Genomic DNA, 16811 nt, shown 5'->3' on the forward strand with positions numbered 1-16811 from the left:
GGAGTCTCACTTCTACAGGGGCACCCCGAACACCTTCCGATCCCGGTTCGACGGCTTCGTCCTCGACTCGTTTTTGCCTTCCTTCAACGTATATGATGGAGCATTAGTGGGAGGGTCCTTGTTATAGCAATTCGACCCGCCCTCATACATGTCATACAGGCTAGGGTTCAGTGATTGACAATTATGACCCGTTATGACAAGTCTTCATTCAGTCTAAACATAGTTATTCTAGCAAAGGTAGCAGAGACAGCTTTCTGTTATGGGGAACATAGAGCTCTGGCTCAACAAGGATATCGTGTTCTTAGCTGGGAAACATTCCTTACTATGTTATCTGTGTGTTTCGGCTCATGAGCTAAGGGTCAGATAGTTCTGAAGCAAAAAATACCACTCTCCGCGAAGGAGCACCGCTAGGAGAATATAATTCATGTTTAACTGCCTTTTACAACAGTGCTTGCAGGACAATCCGGCACCTGGACTACTGATTAGATGCAGCTTTTGCTCTACTTCAAGGACTTGGTGAGAGAGAAAAACAATGTATTTCTGCACAGTTTGACATTCCTGTCTGGTGGTGTTTCAGCGTTCAAGCCGTGGCCTCGCACAGTGTGCGAGTCTAAAGCATGAAATACATTTGCAAAGCGTTTTGACAGAAAAGAAAAAAGCAAATGGCTGACATTTCACAAAATGGACACACTTTGGTTACAATGACGATTCTTAGATTGCAATGTTTTTCAGATGATGCGATTGGCTTCTGGCCAACATATTACACGTATCATTCGACTATAGGGTTACTTTTCTGGTCTAACAGCACCTCCTAGCCATTCCTCCTACCAAAAACCAATACTGATTTACTACTCTCCATATCCTGCTCTAAAAACCTATTCTGCCTGCACTAGATATGGGCCTTTTTAAAGTGTGCGCCCTCCTTCCCCTAGCTGTGTCACCCGGTGAGGATCTGCACATGTGGTTAATTGAGTGAGGGCTGTGATTGGCCTGCTTTTCTGCAGGCTTTTGTGGTTGCTTTAGGGTCAAGGGGCCCAAACTTTTATTTGGAATATCCGCCATCTTGCTTCTTCCTCCTGCTCGATTCTCCTGGGTGTTGTCTGGTTGCTTGCGGAGCTCCACTGCGTTCCCAGTGTATGGTCTAAAACCTTGGAATAGCTTAAATAATCTTAAGGGATATTCTTTTAACCAGGCAAGTGCGAATTTGCATTGTGGGAGAATATTTTGCTGGGATACCTTGTCTGGGACAGTTTCCTTTCGGTATCACTACATATTATCCCCACCAAAAATATCGCTGTATATGGTCATCTGGAGTGGCCATATGTGATATTTTTTGGGGGGGGGGGATCATTTTTGGGGTTCTTTGGAGCCGGGGTTTGCTGGGGTGTCCCCCGCTCCTTTTTTTAAATTTTTTTAAAAATATTTATTTTAAACAGACAGGATAAAATGATACAAAACTTGATCAATCACGACATATGGTACAAAAGCAATACAGTTGGTTGCCCTTCCCTCCCCTCCCCCGGGTCTTAAAGTTCCTCTTCCTGTCCCCGCTGAGAATTATCGTCCCGTAAAGTTCTCCTGGCTAATTGGGGCTTGTATGTCAGGGCTGGATAGTTCTGATCAAAGTCTAGGATCGGGCTCCAGATGTTCTCGAAGCGATGTAAGCGGCCTGCCCCGGCAGCCGTCACCTTCTCCGCGATTAAGATGTCCCAAATTTTAGTCCACCAAAAAGGCATTAGTGGTCCTTCTGCGGTTTTCCAAGTGCGAGCTATTACATTTCTGCCTGCCAGTAGGCATTGGGATAGTAGTTTGGCCGTAGGGCCAGATCTTGGGTAGATCCCGGGGAGCGGGGCTCCCAGGAGGATGGGTTCGGGCTCCAGGGGAAGCCGTACCTGAGTGATGTCCGCGATTGTTGCTAGGCATTGTTTCCAAAAGGTCTGGGCCCTCGGGCAGGACCACCACATATGAAAGAAAGACCCTACTTGGCCGCATTGCCTCCAACAGTTCGGGTTAAGTGTGGGGTTCATATGGTGTAGTCTTAGGGGAGGGTAATACCAGCGAAGAAGGATTTTGTAGGCGCCTTCTCTGTTTGTAATGCAAGATGAAGAGGTGTGGGCCCGCGACCAAATGTCAACCCATAGCTGGTCCTCAATTGGGTGGCCTAGGTCCGCCTCCCATTGGGCCATGTACCGGGTTTTAGAGGTTAGATAGTCATTTTGGAGGCGTTTGTATAGAGTGGAGATTCTCCCCCTGGTTGGGAGGTCATTTAGGGTCAGTTCAATAGCCGTGGGAGGGCGGGTGGCGGCCTGGCGGGTCTGTGGATGGGAGCACCAGTGGCGCAGCTGAATGTACGTGAATCTATCCTGTTCCTGAAGTTGGAAGAGTTCTTTACAACGCCCAAAGGTGCAGGGTTGTCCCCCTTCGAATAGTTGCCCCAGGGTCTCCAGGCCTCCCGCAATCCAGGGTCTGAAGTTCCGGGTGGACCAGCCAGGAGAGAAAGCTGGGTTCAGGAACACCGGGGAGGAAGGGCTGAGTCCCACTGGGGTTTTCTTTTGTTTCAGTGCTTTATCCCAGACAGCAATAGTGTGTTTGGTGGTCATCAGGAGGTTCTGCCACTGTCGGCGCTCGGGGGGATTGATATGCGGGAGAAAACGTAGCGGGAGCGGTAGTTGCGCCTTTTCGAGGTCCACCCATCTCGGGCGGTTGGTAAGTATCTGCCATGATCGGATGCAGGCGAGTTGGGCCGCCATCTGATATTTTTGTAGATCTGGAACTCCGAGGCCACCCAGTCTAGCATTGCCCAGCATCGTGGTCCTAGGGATTCTGGTGCCGGGATTGGTACTGGAAGCGAAGAGCAGGCATATAGGAGCCTTGGTAGCAAGTTCATTTTACAGGCCGTGATGCGGCCCATCAGTGAGATCTCTTGTGCCGCCCACCGCTTTAAGTCCGCCTCGAGGTCCGTGAACAGTGGGAGAAAGTTTGCTCGATAGACTTCCCTAGGGTCAGCTGGGATCTGGACACCCAAATAACTGATGCTCTTAGTCGTCCATTGTATCGGACATAGTGGGGCCAGAGCCTCCCGGACCTCCCGGGACAGGCCTACCCCCATGGCAGCTGACTTCCGGAAGTTGATGGCAAAGCCTGTGACCTTTCCATAGCTCTCTATCTCCGCTAGGGCCTGAGGGAGGGAAGTACGAGGTTCTGTGATGGTTAGTAGGACGTCGTCTGCGTAGAGGGCCAGTTTATGGTGTATTGTATTCGATTGGAAGCCCTTGATTGCCGGGTTTCGCCTGATCCGTTGGGCGAATGGTTCCATGATTAGCGCGAAGAGCAGTGGCGATAACGGACAGCCCTGTCTGGTTCCGCAGGTCAAGTCGATGGGGGCGGAGAGGATGCCATTGACTCTGAGGAAGGTCTTGGGCGCTGTATAGTTAGCCAAAGTCATGGCGCAGAACTCTGGGCCAAAGCCAAAGGCCTCGAGAGTAAGCCTCATGAAGTTCCAGTCCACCTTGTCAAAGGCCTTAATTGCATCCAGGGCCAGAAGCACCAGCTCTCGGGAGTCTCGGAAGGCAAGTTCCACCAGGTTCAAAGCTCTTCGAATGTTATCAGCGGTTGAGCGGTGTGTGATGAAGCCACTCTGGTCGGCGTCGATTATCTCTGGCAAAATCCGGGACAGGCGGGTTGCTAAAATTTTGGAGTATATGTTGGCATCTATATTGAGCAGAGCATTGGGTCTGTAGGACGCAGGATTCTTCGGGTCACCGCCAGGTTTGGGCAGCAAAACTGTGATTGATTCTTGCATAGACGGGGTTATAGTGCCCGTGGTCCTGAATGAATTAAACAGCTGTACCATAGGTGGCAGGAGTTGGGGTTTGAAAACTTTATAAAACTTTGTCGTATAGCCGTCTGGGCCTGGGGCTCGAGATTTAAGGGATTTTATCGCCTCATCGACTTCCTCGCCGGTGATTGGGGCTTCCAACGAGTCACGAGCTGCTTTTTCCAGTCGGGGGAGCGCCGCCCTTTGCAAGCATTCCCTCTGTTCTTTTACGTCTCGGGCCGGGGCGGTCATTACCTGGGTCAGGTGGGTCGATGCAATTTGAAGCTTGTCGTGATCCGAGTACTGAGTCTTGCCCTGCTGATCCCGAAGGCCCACGATTGTGTTATTCCTTTTTGTCTTGGCAAGTTTAGCCACCAGTAGTTTGTTTGCTTTATTATTTTTGGCATAATAGAACTGTTTAGCCTTCGTCAATTGATGGGGGGTATATTCAGCGTAGTGGGCTTCAATTTTCTTTTGTGCTATTTGGAGAACTTGCTGTGTTTTAGGGGTCCAGCCCTTCTCCTTATGGATCCTCTCTGCCTTCTCAAGTTCCTCTTCAAGGCCCTGACGAATTTGTTGTTTATGCCTATGATAGGCTACGCCTTTGGCAATCAGTTCTCCCCGCACCACTGCCTTCATTGCATCCCAGTTGTTGGCTAAAGAGGTATCTCCGCTAGGGTTTTCCTTAAAGAAGTTGTTGATCATGGTTGCGATTGCGTCTCTGAGTGGCATCTCATTAAGGATGGGATCATATAGAGTCCATCTATGCCGCTGGGGATCAGGAGGTCCCTGGACTCGGATTTCCAAGGTTACCGGGGCGTGGTCGGATAAGATTCTGGAGCCTATAGTCACCTCCTCAGTGAAAGCGAAGATCTGCGGAGATATCAGAAGATCTATCCTGGAAAATGTCCGGTGAACATAAGAATAGAAGGAGAAGTCTTTTTCAGACGGGTGGAGTACCCTCCATGAGTCCACCACCCCTAGAGTTCTAAATAATCGCAAGAGGGCTAGGGCCGTGGCGAAGTCCCCGGCGGAGGGTGGATGCGATTTGTCTTTTACGGGGTCTGGGACACCATTAAAGTCCCCACCGATCACTATCTGGCCCTCCAGAAAGGGAGAGAGAGTCGTGGTTAGCGAATCATAGAAGGGTGCTTGGCCAGAGTTCGGCGCGTACACGGAGACTATGGAGAACAGCTGTCCGGCTAACAGGCATTTCACCGCTATGTAGCGTCCCTCCGGGCAGCTTATGGAATCCAGTATCTGGGGATTCAGCCCCCTCCGGAACAGGATTGCTGTACCACCCCGCTTTGAGCTTCCAGACGCGAAGAGTTGCTTTGGAAAGTCGCGAGAGTGTAGGCGTCCGAAATCTGCCGGCAGCAGGTGAGTTTCCTGTAGCATAGCCACAGCGGTAGTATCATTCTGGAGTTTTCGTAGAATTGATTTGCGTTTAGCTGGTGAATTCAGTCCCTTGACATTCAGAGAGACAAACTTCCAAGTTTGATGTTCCGGGGCGGGATCTGGGGTCGCTGATGAGACTTGTGGGAGGGGGGGAGCTACTGAAGAATCAGCCATTATGTCGTGGGAGATGTGACCTTCTGTTATCCTGCTTTTGGGGTTTTTGCTCGGACCGCCAACGGGAAGTCCAAGATTTAACTGGGGGCGGGAGACCTATTATGGGGTCAGACCCTCCCCTGGCCAACGGGGCCGTATAACAGAGAATAGCCAGCATGGCTAAAGGTATGAATAGTCTGAGTGAAATGCTCCAAGGACTCATAGGTGGAATGTACCTTGGAGCTGGGCATGGGCCGTGGGGGAGGCCCGCTGCATCGGGGATGGAGTTCATCCATGTTTCCAAAAGTGGCGGTCGGCTCCACAGCGCCGGGTTCGCTAAGCCGGGTCTCAGGGCGCAGAAGAGTCCCTCATTGGGCCGCACTGGGTCATTTCCTCCTCCTAAATCTCGGAACCTTCGACCATGTGTTTTGTTTGGACCTAGGGGAGGCTATGGGGTCCGAGTCAGCCGCCGCTTCAGTGGCCTGTGGGGATGAGGTGTTGGCGGAGTCCGGATGCAATATACTTTCAGCGTCGTCCAGGTGATTGATCTTACGTAGGGTACGCTTATAGGAGAATTGCAAAGCTGTGGGAAAGAGCCATCTGTAGCGAATTTTTTGGGCTTGAAGAAAGGTGGTTAGTGGGCGAAGGGCTTGCCTTTTCTGAAGGGTCAACGGAGATAGGTCTTGATAGATCTGAAGGGGGTTCCCCTGGAAGGTGATTTCGTTCTCGGAGCGACTTATTGCTGATATGGCTTCCTTTGTCGCAAAGAAATGCACCCTGGTGATAACATCAGGTGGGCCGTCTGACTCCACCCCACGACGGGGGTTTAGCCTGTGAGTGCGATCTAGTAGCAGTAGTGAGTCCTCCAGATCGGGGAGGAGAGTTTGAAAGAAAAGGCCTACATATTCGGCCAGCCCTTGGTCTGGGACTGACATGGGAACCCCCCGAATGCGGAGGTTGTTGCGCCGGGCTCTGTTCTCCATGTCCTCCTGCTTATATTCCAGGATTTCGCACTTGTCCTGCAGAAGCCCAACGGAACGCTGGACCTCAGTCAGGGAGGAGGCGTGGTCCTGGGCTCGATCTTCAATCTCTCCCACTCTCTGTTCCATCTCTGAAACCCTTTTATCAGTGTTCTCCAACTTGGCGGTAAGCTCAGACATACATGATCGAAATTCGGTTTTAATGTCAGCCATGAATTCACAGATATCCTCCTTGGTCGCTAGAGGTACCTTGTTGTCCAGGGATTCTCGTGAGATGGAGGGGAGAGTGTCCAGTTTCTTCGCTTTGTCGGATGACATTAGCATTGTTGCTATGTCTGAGGACTTGGTGGATTTCGGTTGCCTAGACATAATGTGGTCTGACAGGAGAGGGTCAATGGCTGCAGGTAGCTCAATCGCAATGGTGGCGATGGTTTGAGGGTAGCTTGAGGCCTCTGAGGGTTGGGGTGAGGGTTCCGATGTCTTGGTTGGACTCTGGCGTAGGTGATTCCAGTGCGAGTAAAGAGGAAGAGGATTGCAGTGTTGTCCCTGTCTCCCTGGTGCCAAGTCGGACAAGGGGAGGGTGAATGCGGGCCGGGGCGCCCCAGGAAGCAAATGGGGAGATGAGAGGGAGCAACTTAGATACTGGAGCACACCAGTCCAGGGTAGCCTTTTGAGGTGGAGGATGAGGACCCAGATCGCCACGAGTGTTAGCAAGACTCTTGGTGGTAGTGGTGGCAGTAGAGGGTCTATTTCAAGGCGGATTGCTCAATAAAGAGGGCAGCAGAACATGGCGCCGCTGACCTGAACCACAAGCCAGTAGGTCCAATCCCGCAGAGGTGCAGAGTTCGGGGGCAATGAGGTGTTGCAGCCTCCTCACAATTGAAGGGTTGTTCTGCGGTGCACCCCCGAAGACTCTCCGGCTCCAGCCCCCTCTTCTGGAGTGGAGGCGGAGGGATACAGCAGAGGGCGAGAGCAGGGAGACAGCAGCTGCGTGTCGTGGTGCGCCGCAGGTGCGGTTGGGGTGGCTGCAGGGTTTTATCCCCCTGGTGATGTCCGGGGGGATGGGCCAAAACAGAGGAGGCCCGGGGCACCTACCCCGCCTTCCGCCGTCCGCGCGCCTCGTCTCCCAGAGCGTTCCCCAGAGCGCAGCCGGGAGTATCAGCTGGAGCACAGGCATGTGGCTCGGATCCCTCCGGTCATGTAAGGCGGGAGGCTCTTGGGTCCAGGTAGACTCAGGGGTCCACAGGAGGAGCTCCGATGGCGAGGCCACGTCTCGGTTGTTGTCGCTGGGTCCCGTCCGCCATCTTGGATTACGCGGCGGAGGGGCCGCGGGATAAGGAGAGCCCGATTATCTTCATCTTGGCGATTCTGGGTCCCAGCAGCACGCCGGCGGGGCTCCGAACCTTCTCACGCCACCTCACCTAATTAGGTTCGTAAACGCTGCATGGGAGCCTTAAGAAGCTGAGATGCAGCGGGCGTCCCACGGAGGCCATCAAGGAAGCAACTGCATAGTCAGCGCTCCAGGCCACGCCCCCTCCCCCGCTCCTTTAAAAATAAAGCAGGGTGTCCCCCGCAGGTTCCATGCCTTAATATTGCCGTAAAAATATGGTGATATTTCTGTATGGCAATATTTTGCGGGGATATTGACACATGGGACCTTCCTTTCTGCTCACCTGCCTTGCTGATTCTGCAGTCCCACAGAGTTTACTGCGTTCTCCGCAAATTGTTGCAGAAAGCTGTTTGACTTGCCAGGCAAGGTTGTAACATCCTCTACTTGCCTGTATACAATCGGCAAGTGCAGTGGAGAGCTTTCCCTTGAAGGGAAAGCTTCACATTTGTAGCACATGAATTTGGGTCAGTCAAGAAGGTGCGTCAAGGTCTGTCCGGCAAGGGTAAGCAGGGTGGGGGGGAGGGGGTTGACCCTGATATTGCAAAATGTTTCAGAAGGGACAGAATTGTTGGGGGTATGTTGGCCTAAATGGATCATGGAGTGGAAAAGATTTTGCTCCCAGGACTGGAATGCCTACCGGCACTATGCCATGTCGCTTCCTGCCATCTGATCGGGACCAAAGTTGCATGACCGGGGGGTCCTCCACATACCACCCTTGGCCCCAACATGCCTTGGCTCAAGGTGACACCTAGCCCCCTGTGTCACCATTAGTGGTCCCCAGAGCCATACAGAGGACTTTAACACACACACCTCCAGTAGGGTTGCATTGTTTAGAGTGGCTTTCCTTGGCCACCAATCTCTCCGGAATTCCTCGCCTCATGCTTTATACATCAGACATAGTCGCAAGTAATCCAGGCAAATCAGAAGTGAGTGTGAGAGATTGAAATCTGCAGTTGTGAGAGATGAGTTTTAGAGCAAGAGTGAGACATACATTGCTGGTGAGAGGAGAGTAAGAGGTGAGATATTGAGCAGGAAAAGGGGTGAGAGGTATGAAAGTTGGTGACCCAGCGATGGGGTGATCAGCGTCCCATCACTGGCTGGTGGTGTCTGTAACGGTATTTTGCTTACTTGCACCATGTCCTGGACACCTTTAGTATGGCAGTGGGCGGATTTCTGCATTGCATGAGTCCGCATGCCCCATTACAAATGTGACTGATCTAAGATGGACCGCTTCCACGTTTCACTAACACTAAAGCAGTGACAGATTACCCTACTCCTTTTCACAGGGAAGCTCAAATGGAAATAAAATATCCCTATTGAGACAGCATACTGGTACTTTGGTATATGGACATTTACCTTTTTATTAAGTGATCAGGTCACCCAACACTGCATTTTCTCCAGCCAATGAATTAATGCATTAGGTGCCTCTCAATTAATATATTCCACTGTTTTAATGCCCTCGACAGATAACTTTATACAGGTTGTAGTAGGCACATATGATTATGTAACCAATTAATTCTCCAGTGTGCCAAAAGCATTAATATGTTAGTAATCCTAGTACATAGGCAAGCCTTTACATGTTGGGTCCATGTCTAAAATATTCACAGCGTGTTAGGCATGCAGTACAGAATGTTGTACACTAGCCATCTGAAAATGATGGATGATAAATTCCTGTAAATTGTATAGACTGGTTTTGCAAAATAAAATGTAGCTTAACTATTCATAAATGCATGATTCGAATGTGTGCCTCCTGCACTGGGAAATTGCTTGATGCCTTTGACTTTCATGGCAGGATAAATAGTGTTCTCAACAACTGGGCAGCAGACGCTGGTACATCGTTTGACTCTAGCTTATTGCCTCAATCAGATCTATGGGTTGTTTTGATTTCTGTTTTTATTTTTCATTGTTGGTCATCTTTTTGCTCTATAATTTGATTTGGCGCACATACAAGTCAGGTACCATTGATGGAAAACGTAGCCACATGACAGTCTGTACCAAACCAAAATGCCTTGATTCCCACTTACTGTGGGATTGTTATGTTATTTTACATTTATATAGCGCCTTATGTACCATTGGTATGGTCTCGAGGCGCTGGTAGGTTGAACGCCCTCGGGAACCGAAGTTCAAGTCAGTGGAGAGAATAGAGAGAGTCAAACGGTGCGTGTGAGCACCGGATGTGTGTGCAGCTGGTGTGGCATTCGTGTGATAGCTGCTTTCTAGCAGTAGATGTGGTGGTTGAGAGATCAAGAGTGTGTGTTCGTTCTGGCAGGTTTTTATCCAGACGGATTCGGGCTGCGTTAGGCTGGAGGGTGTATAACCAGCAGTGTTTAATTAGGCTGATGGGGAGTATGAGGCAGGTGTTGGTATGAGAACAGCTATACCAAATGGTGTCATAGTATCGCTGTGTTCTAGTTGAGTGGTGGTGTAAAGAAGAGAGTAAGCGTGGAGATATGATATGGCCCACTCTAATAGTACCATGTACTCCATCCGTTCCATGCATTACGACTGTTTCAAGTACTCAAACAAACCGTTCACTGCCATGCTCTTTCAAACGTTCCATGCACTCATATCATTCTATCCCGCACATATATCACCCGTTTACTCAACACTCTATATCCGCTCCGCACGCTACACCCGCTCTGCACCTGCATCATAATCTACATCTGTTCAGCACCTTACAATGGCTCAATACCACCGCACCCTACATCTGCTCAACTTACTGGGGGATAGTCCCAAATCCTTGTGCATAAGTTATTCTTTGCAACTTTTAGTCAGGCTAATGCTTTAAATACAACTTCATAACTGGGATGGTGAAGCATTCACATGGTCAAAGTCCTCAATTTTAATAATAATCATTTTGTATACTGTTTCGTGCCATATTCCTCCTGATTGACGGTGCTGTGATAATAGATCTTATTTACAGTTCAATGGTACTCGACTTCAGAAGGATAAAGGGCTGAGCGTTTTAGATTGCTGAGCTGGAAGACAGCAGCATATGTGTGGACCTTTATATAGATCTCTTGCAACTTAACCAAACGTTGGGTGTGATGCACCCTTGGAAATCCAAAAGGGTTTCACACAGGGCATCCAATCAAGTTTGTTTTAGCACTTTCATCTCAAAACAGCAAATTTCTGCACTATAAACCGTCAATGCTAATTAAGACGAGTTCAAAATAGAAAATACACATTACTGGTGCCATTTAACCTTCTTTCATTCTGGTCTCCCTTGTCTTTTTTAATAATGCAATTGTATTACATAAAGCAGAGTGTTAAAATAGTGGAATAAATGGTGTGCACCTCTTTATTCTACAGACCTTGCTACCTCACTTCACCCAGTTAGTTCTTTGGTAGTCGTGTATTACAAACTTGGAACATTTGTCTACAGTGGCAAACGGGGCACATTTCTGTTTGCATTTCTTCCAATTGTAATTTGAATTAAGACCAGTGAGTTACTTCAGACAGCATCATTCTATTGTGGGAAGATTACAGTCAGGTTATGAGTTTTACATTTTATTTTTGTGTAGGATGTCATCAACAGGGAGATCTTATTTGTAATTTAAACTTGCCTATCTTTAAACGAAGGTGCCTGCAAAATGTGCACAGGCAAGTACCCAATGCTAAATTGTAACTACTTTTTGTACTTTTTTTTTATTTTTTAGGTAATCCATGGATGGCTAATTGTGTCGTCCCTACTCCTGCTTTTCTTCTTCTCTTTCATGTACTTGGGGTGAGTGCCAATGTAGGATAGGTTTCGTTGAGGGCTGGCCGATCCTGCCACTATCAGCAGACATATAAAACGCGTAATCTTTTTCTGTGATCAACGGAAGGAACATAAATGATTTCACTCTAGTTGTTGGTTTTTCTTAATCCCTGATATAAGGGCAATGTATTAAAACATTATTGAACTTCTCACATCAGAAGGATTTGTGTGTGGAATGGAATAGATCACTAGACAAGTTAAAGATGTTAAATATGTGTAGTATTAATACGCACAGAAGGTACTTAACCTTCTGTGAGTATTAATACTAAAAATATCGCAGACACACATTATGCTCCAAGACTTTTGTACACAATTATTTAATCACAATTCATTTGATGATAATGCATTAATTCTCCACAAAAAGCATTTAACATGTGAAAGGTAAAGCATATTCTATAACACAATATTTCTTCTGTGGGAATACTTGTTTAGATATTGCAATTAAATGCATTTCTTCTGTGACACCATGCCTTTGACAAGCGATTACTTTTGCTTTCTAGAGAAGTCCTGAAAACCTATAATGTCGCCATGGACTATATCACGCTAGCCCTAATGATCTGGAACTTCGGTGTGGTTGGGATGATCTGCATTCACTGGAAAGGGCCACTCCGGCTGCAGCAAGCTTATCTCATTATGATTAGTGCCCTGATGGCACTCGTCTTCATCAAGTACCTACCGGAGTGGACTGCATGGCTGATCTTGGCAGTTATATCTGTGTATGGTAAGCTCCTGTCTGCACATTTATTCTCCTGCCTGCTGCATTCCGTTCATAGACTTTCCCAGCTATTTGACTTCGAAGCAATGTATGCAAAGAAAATTGTTTCCTTTTCTGTAGTCACAGTTTTAAAATGTGTAGATTCAGTTTTGTCTCTTTATTCTGCAGATTAAAATGTTCATTCTACATTTCTTTCTGTAGCTTCCAGTTTACTTCTGGAACTCAAATGCATAATTTCTTTTCAAAACACTTAAATATCTGCCACCCTTGCTGTTCTCATTTCTTCCCATGAAGTTAATCTAAACACGTACTGGGCTCCCTACCAACACATCTCTTCCATACAAATATGTGTCCACTAATGCAACACAGTGTAAGAACTACAGAGCTGTGCAAGTACCCTTTGAAATAAAATATGCCAGGGCAAATACATAAAAACCTATTCAGAGAATGGAGCATGATCTATTCACAGGTCACAGCTCAGTCATCATCCAGAGAGGCAGAGCATCCCACTCTCCACTAAGAACTTCAAGGCAGCATAACACATAGTATACTCTGACCCTTGAACTAAAATCAACCTAGTAGATTCTTATGCTTTGGAATGGTCCTCTTGTGATTTTACAACCTCTCCCTGCATCCCCCTCAACACCATTGTTCCAGCAGTTATTTCTGCCAAGCTCTGCTTCATGACTGAACTGATGGTGGGAAACAGTTTGGGGTAGTTGACTTGAAGGAGCATTGTAGGTAGGTTGTACACACAATACAAGGGTAATGTTACAGGAATGCCCCAGGCGATGCCGATTGCACCTCTGTATTCTGCTACCTAATGTTCCAGGTGAGTTGTGGCCCCACTGTGTTAAGGTTCTGCCCTAGAGTATATGCTTCCTACCATATTCATTGTTACTCCCTGTATTAATTGCTGTCTTTCCTGGATCAGTTGTTTGCCACAGTTTGTTTCCCATTACATGTGTTGTTGTTTATTAGTTGTTGCTCCATTGTTTTCAAGCATTTGCCATAGATTGTTACCACACTCATTCTGCTCCCTAGTGTTCTAGACAAATTATTGCCCCACTGTGCATGTTTGCCCTAGATTAATTGTTACCCACAGACTCTGCAATCCTGCTGTGATTCTATTTCCCCCTCATTGTCAGCTGTGATTTATGCCCAGCTGCGTTTTGCACACGACATACTGGATGGACACTGTTAAATTGTTCAGTGATCTCCCAATACAGACCTCCTTATTTTCTTCGTTCAAACACCCTACACGCACAGCAACTAAGTGTCAAATAGCTGAGGGAGCGCAACTACTGACACAGAAATAAAGTTAAATGGTTGTTTTAAGCAAAAGACTATTGCATAGAAATTGTTTCATGATGGCTGTAACATAAAGGTTCTTGGGGGAAACATCCCTGTAAGCACGATTTTCTCCAGCATGGGGTCTGGCATGGATTCACATGCTCATGAATATTCCCCATTGTCAGGCTGGGAATCCTTGGTAAAAGAAAAAACTTTCACTTTAAAACGGTATTTCTCCTCTAAACCAATCACTGTCCTCTGGGGTCATACTGCCCCCATCCAATGACAGTCCTCTCCCTAAGCTCGCCTCTGGCAGCCATCTTCAGATTTCTACCTAGTGACGGAGATCCAGCAAAGGATGCCTCCAACACTAGAACTTGTTGTACTGCAGGCTCCTGTGCAGCCTCCACGTGAAAAGAGGAAGTGTCACCCGATGCCGCCACATCAGCCTCCTCCACCACGTCAGGACCCGACTCCACCAGCAGACCCAGATACACACACGGACACTGGCACGGACATAGTCACAGGAACCAAAGAAGGACTTTGTCCTGGCAGACGACGAATCACCACACCTGATTGCCCCTCATAGATGCTCTCCACCAGACGAGGTGGGATCATTCCCATCGATCTCCAGGGCCTCCGAGCTGTTCCAGCTGGTGTCTGATGAAACCAAAAAGGAGGGCTTCTTCTCAGCAACGGGAGTCCAAGAGGAAGATGATCATGTCTGTACCCTTTTTGGACATTTGGGAGGAAGGCCTGGCCCTCATGAAAAACCAATATACTGCTCCAACCAAATGAGACTGGTTGGAGAAGAAATACAGGGTGCCGAACTCTGCATCCAAGTGCTTGAGTTCACAACCGTCACCGGACTCGGTAGTGTCAGCCACTGCAAAAAAGCGTTAAGTCAACCCGGCCTCTGCATCACCAGTCCCCCCCAGACAGCGAGGGGAAGAAGAGGGACGCCATGTCAAAAAGTCATCTACATTTCAGCATCCATATGACCGGGAGCTTTGGTACAAGCTGGGCCCTATCCTGGAATTCCTTCCTGATGACAAGAAAACTGTGGCGCTTGCACTCCTCCAGGAAGGGGAGGTGGCGTTGGACCATGCCATTATGGTGGCATTGGACATCGCAGGCACAGGCTTCCAACAGATGGGAAACGGTGCTTGCCTTCATCGGCAGGGATGGTTGAATGCCACTGACTTTCGCCTGCGCGTTCATGCAAAGGTGCTGGACATGCCTTTCGACGACGAGAATCTGTTCGTGGAAGCGGTCGACAAATCCCTTCAAGCCATAAGAAACAGGCACGGAGATGGCACGTTCCCTTGGCACTCTACAGTAGCATCGCTCATCGTCTTTTTACTACTCCAGGGGAAAACCGAGTATCCAAAGGATACACCATGTTGGGCAGGCAACCTCCTTGATCCTCCATGCAGGAAGCCTACAGGGGTCACTGTCAGTTCTACGGTAGCAGAGGTCGCCGTCACCCACATGACAGGGTGCCAACGCCCAAGCAAGCCTGAACCAGCCAAGCAGTTGGGCCCCACTCGTGCACCCCAGTGGGAGGCCGGCTGATGAGGTTTGTCTGCGAGTGGAAGATCACCACTGACAGATGGGTGCCTGACGCTCTCACCCAGGGACACACCTTGGAGCTCCAACGCAGGTGCCCTTGTATTCCACTGGTTCCCCGTCAGGAGCATAACATCCCTCAGCACCTGGAAGAAGTGCGAGCCATGTTACGGAAAGGGGCGATAGTTCCCCAATGGCTCCGGAGTCTATTCCAGATACTTTCTAGTCAGAAAGAAGACTGGGTGGGGGAGGTTGGAGACCCATCCTGCCTTTATGTCGTCTTAACAAGTACTTGAAAGTCCCAAAAAGGCAGGAAGGATGGTCACGTTACAGCACATGCTCGTTCCATCTGCAGGAAGGGGACTTCTTGACGTTGTTGGACCTAGAGGATGCATACTTCCATGTCCCCATCCACACAAAACATTCAAAGTTCCTATGGTTTGTGGCACAAGGCCAACACTACCAGTTCAAGGCCCTACTATTCGGCTTAAAGTCTGAACCAAAGGTGTTCACAAAATGCCTGGCACCGGTGGCGCCAGTGGGGCCCTCTGTCGAAGTGTCTATACAGAGCCATGCCTCGCTACTGCAGGGCAGGACGACGCAGTGAACCACCTCTAGTAAGAGGTCTAGGTCGCATGATGTCAACTCCACCAGCAAAAGGAAGCACAAGGAAGCTTCTGTTGGCAAACCCAGATCTTCCTACAAGGACCCGTCTCCACCAAAGGTGAGTGGCCCAGGGCTGTCTGCAAAGGGCAGCCAAGGCCTTTTCCATCACCCCATGGAAGCAACACCTTCAACAAAACCTGCTTGTAAATCTGAGCCAATCTTCGTCTTCGGCGGCAAAAGCTACCCCATCGACATCGTCTTTGAACTCGGCGTCAGGGAAGTCCTCGTCAATGCACAGGCCTCCCACCAGGTCTTCTACACCAAGACCATCAACGCCGTCCACCAGCGCTCCGCCGATGAAGCCGTGAATGGCGAAAACCGCGATGACGAGCAGACAAGCTGCTCTGTCAGCGAAGACTTTGCCGACGGCTACCACGTCGACGACTGTGACACCGTCATTGACATCCTTGTCAACAGGAAAAATTGGGGTTTCTCATAGGATCACCACCATAGTGACAAACGTCTCTGACAACCCAACAAGCACACTGTCATCACTGGCGGCTCGACCACGGGCATCGTACCCTAACCTTGGGGGTGGCTGTACTACCAGAAGGTACAATCTTAGTAGAACAGGGGGGTTCTGGCAGTCTCTCTACCAGCCTCAGTTGCGGAGGAGTCTTGGCTCACTATCCTTTTCACAGAAGAGAAATATCCCAAAAATATCAGTCTTTGTCCTGCACAAGGGCAGTCCAGCACCGAAATGCTAGGCAATTCTCTTCTGAACAAGAGTACCAACAGCAACTCCAGACATGCGTTTCTGCCTGGCTGGGCCTCATCAGTGAGGTGGAGCTGTGCCTCTCTAAGAACAGTGAGCAATGGGTCCACGTCTGGATTCCCCTAGTAACTTACAGTGAGACCCAAAGTAACTTTTTGATATGCAAAACACAGGGGTTCTGGGAGTCTCTCGTAGTAGAGCCAAGTCTTTATTCCTCTGTCGGTGTAGAGGAGTATTAGTAGCCAGTATTATCACCCTTGCACACGTCTCCGGAAAGGGATGATTTGCCTCCGATGCAACCAGCTCCATCTTTGCCTTCCCAAAGGTACATGTTGTTGGACATTTTATCCACCTT

The 16811-nt window shown here is 48.8% G+C and overlaps 1 protein-coding gene across 4 annotated transcripts in view; it reads left to right on the forward strand.

Moving 5' to 3' along the window:
* Positions 1-16811, forward strand: part of PSEN1 (presenilin 1) — an 855645-nt gene that overhangs the window by 395892 nt on the left and 442942 nt on the right. For all 4 annotated transcript variants that reach the window (XM_069638637.1, XM_069638636.1, XM_069638638.1 and 1 more), the window contains exons 5-6: positions 11398-11465; positions 11999-12219. In XM_069638637.1, the coding sequence (XP_069494738.1) occupies positions 11398-11465; positions 11999-12219 (289 nt within the window). The remainder of the gene's footprint in view (positions 1-11397; positions 11466-11998; positions 12220-16811) is intronic.

This window comes from Ambystoma mexicanum, chromosome 14 (assembly GCF_040938575.1).
Source record: "Ambystoma mexicanum isolate Mex_15411 chromosome 14, UKY_AmexF1_1, whole genome shotgun sequence".
Lineage (NCBI taxonomy): Eukaryota > Metazoa > Chordata > Amphibia > Caudata > Ambystomatidae > Ambystoma > Ambystoma mexicanum.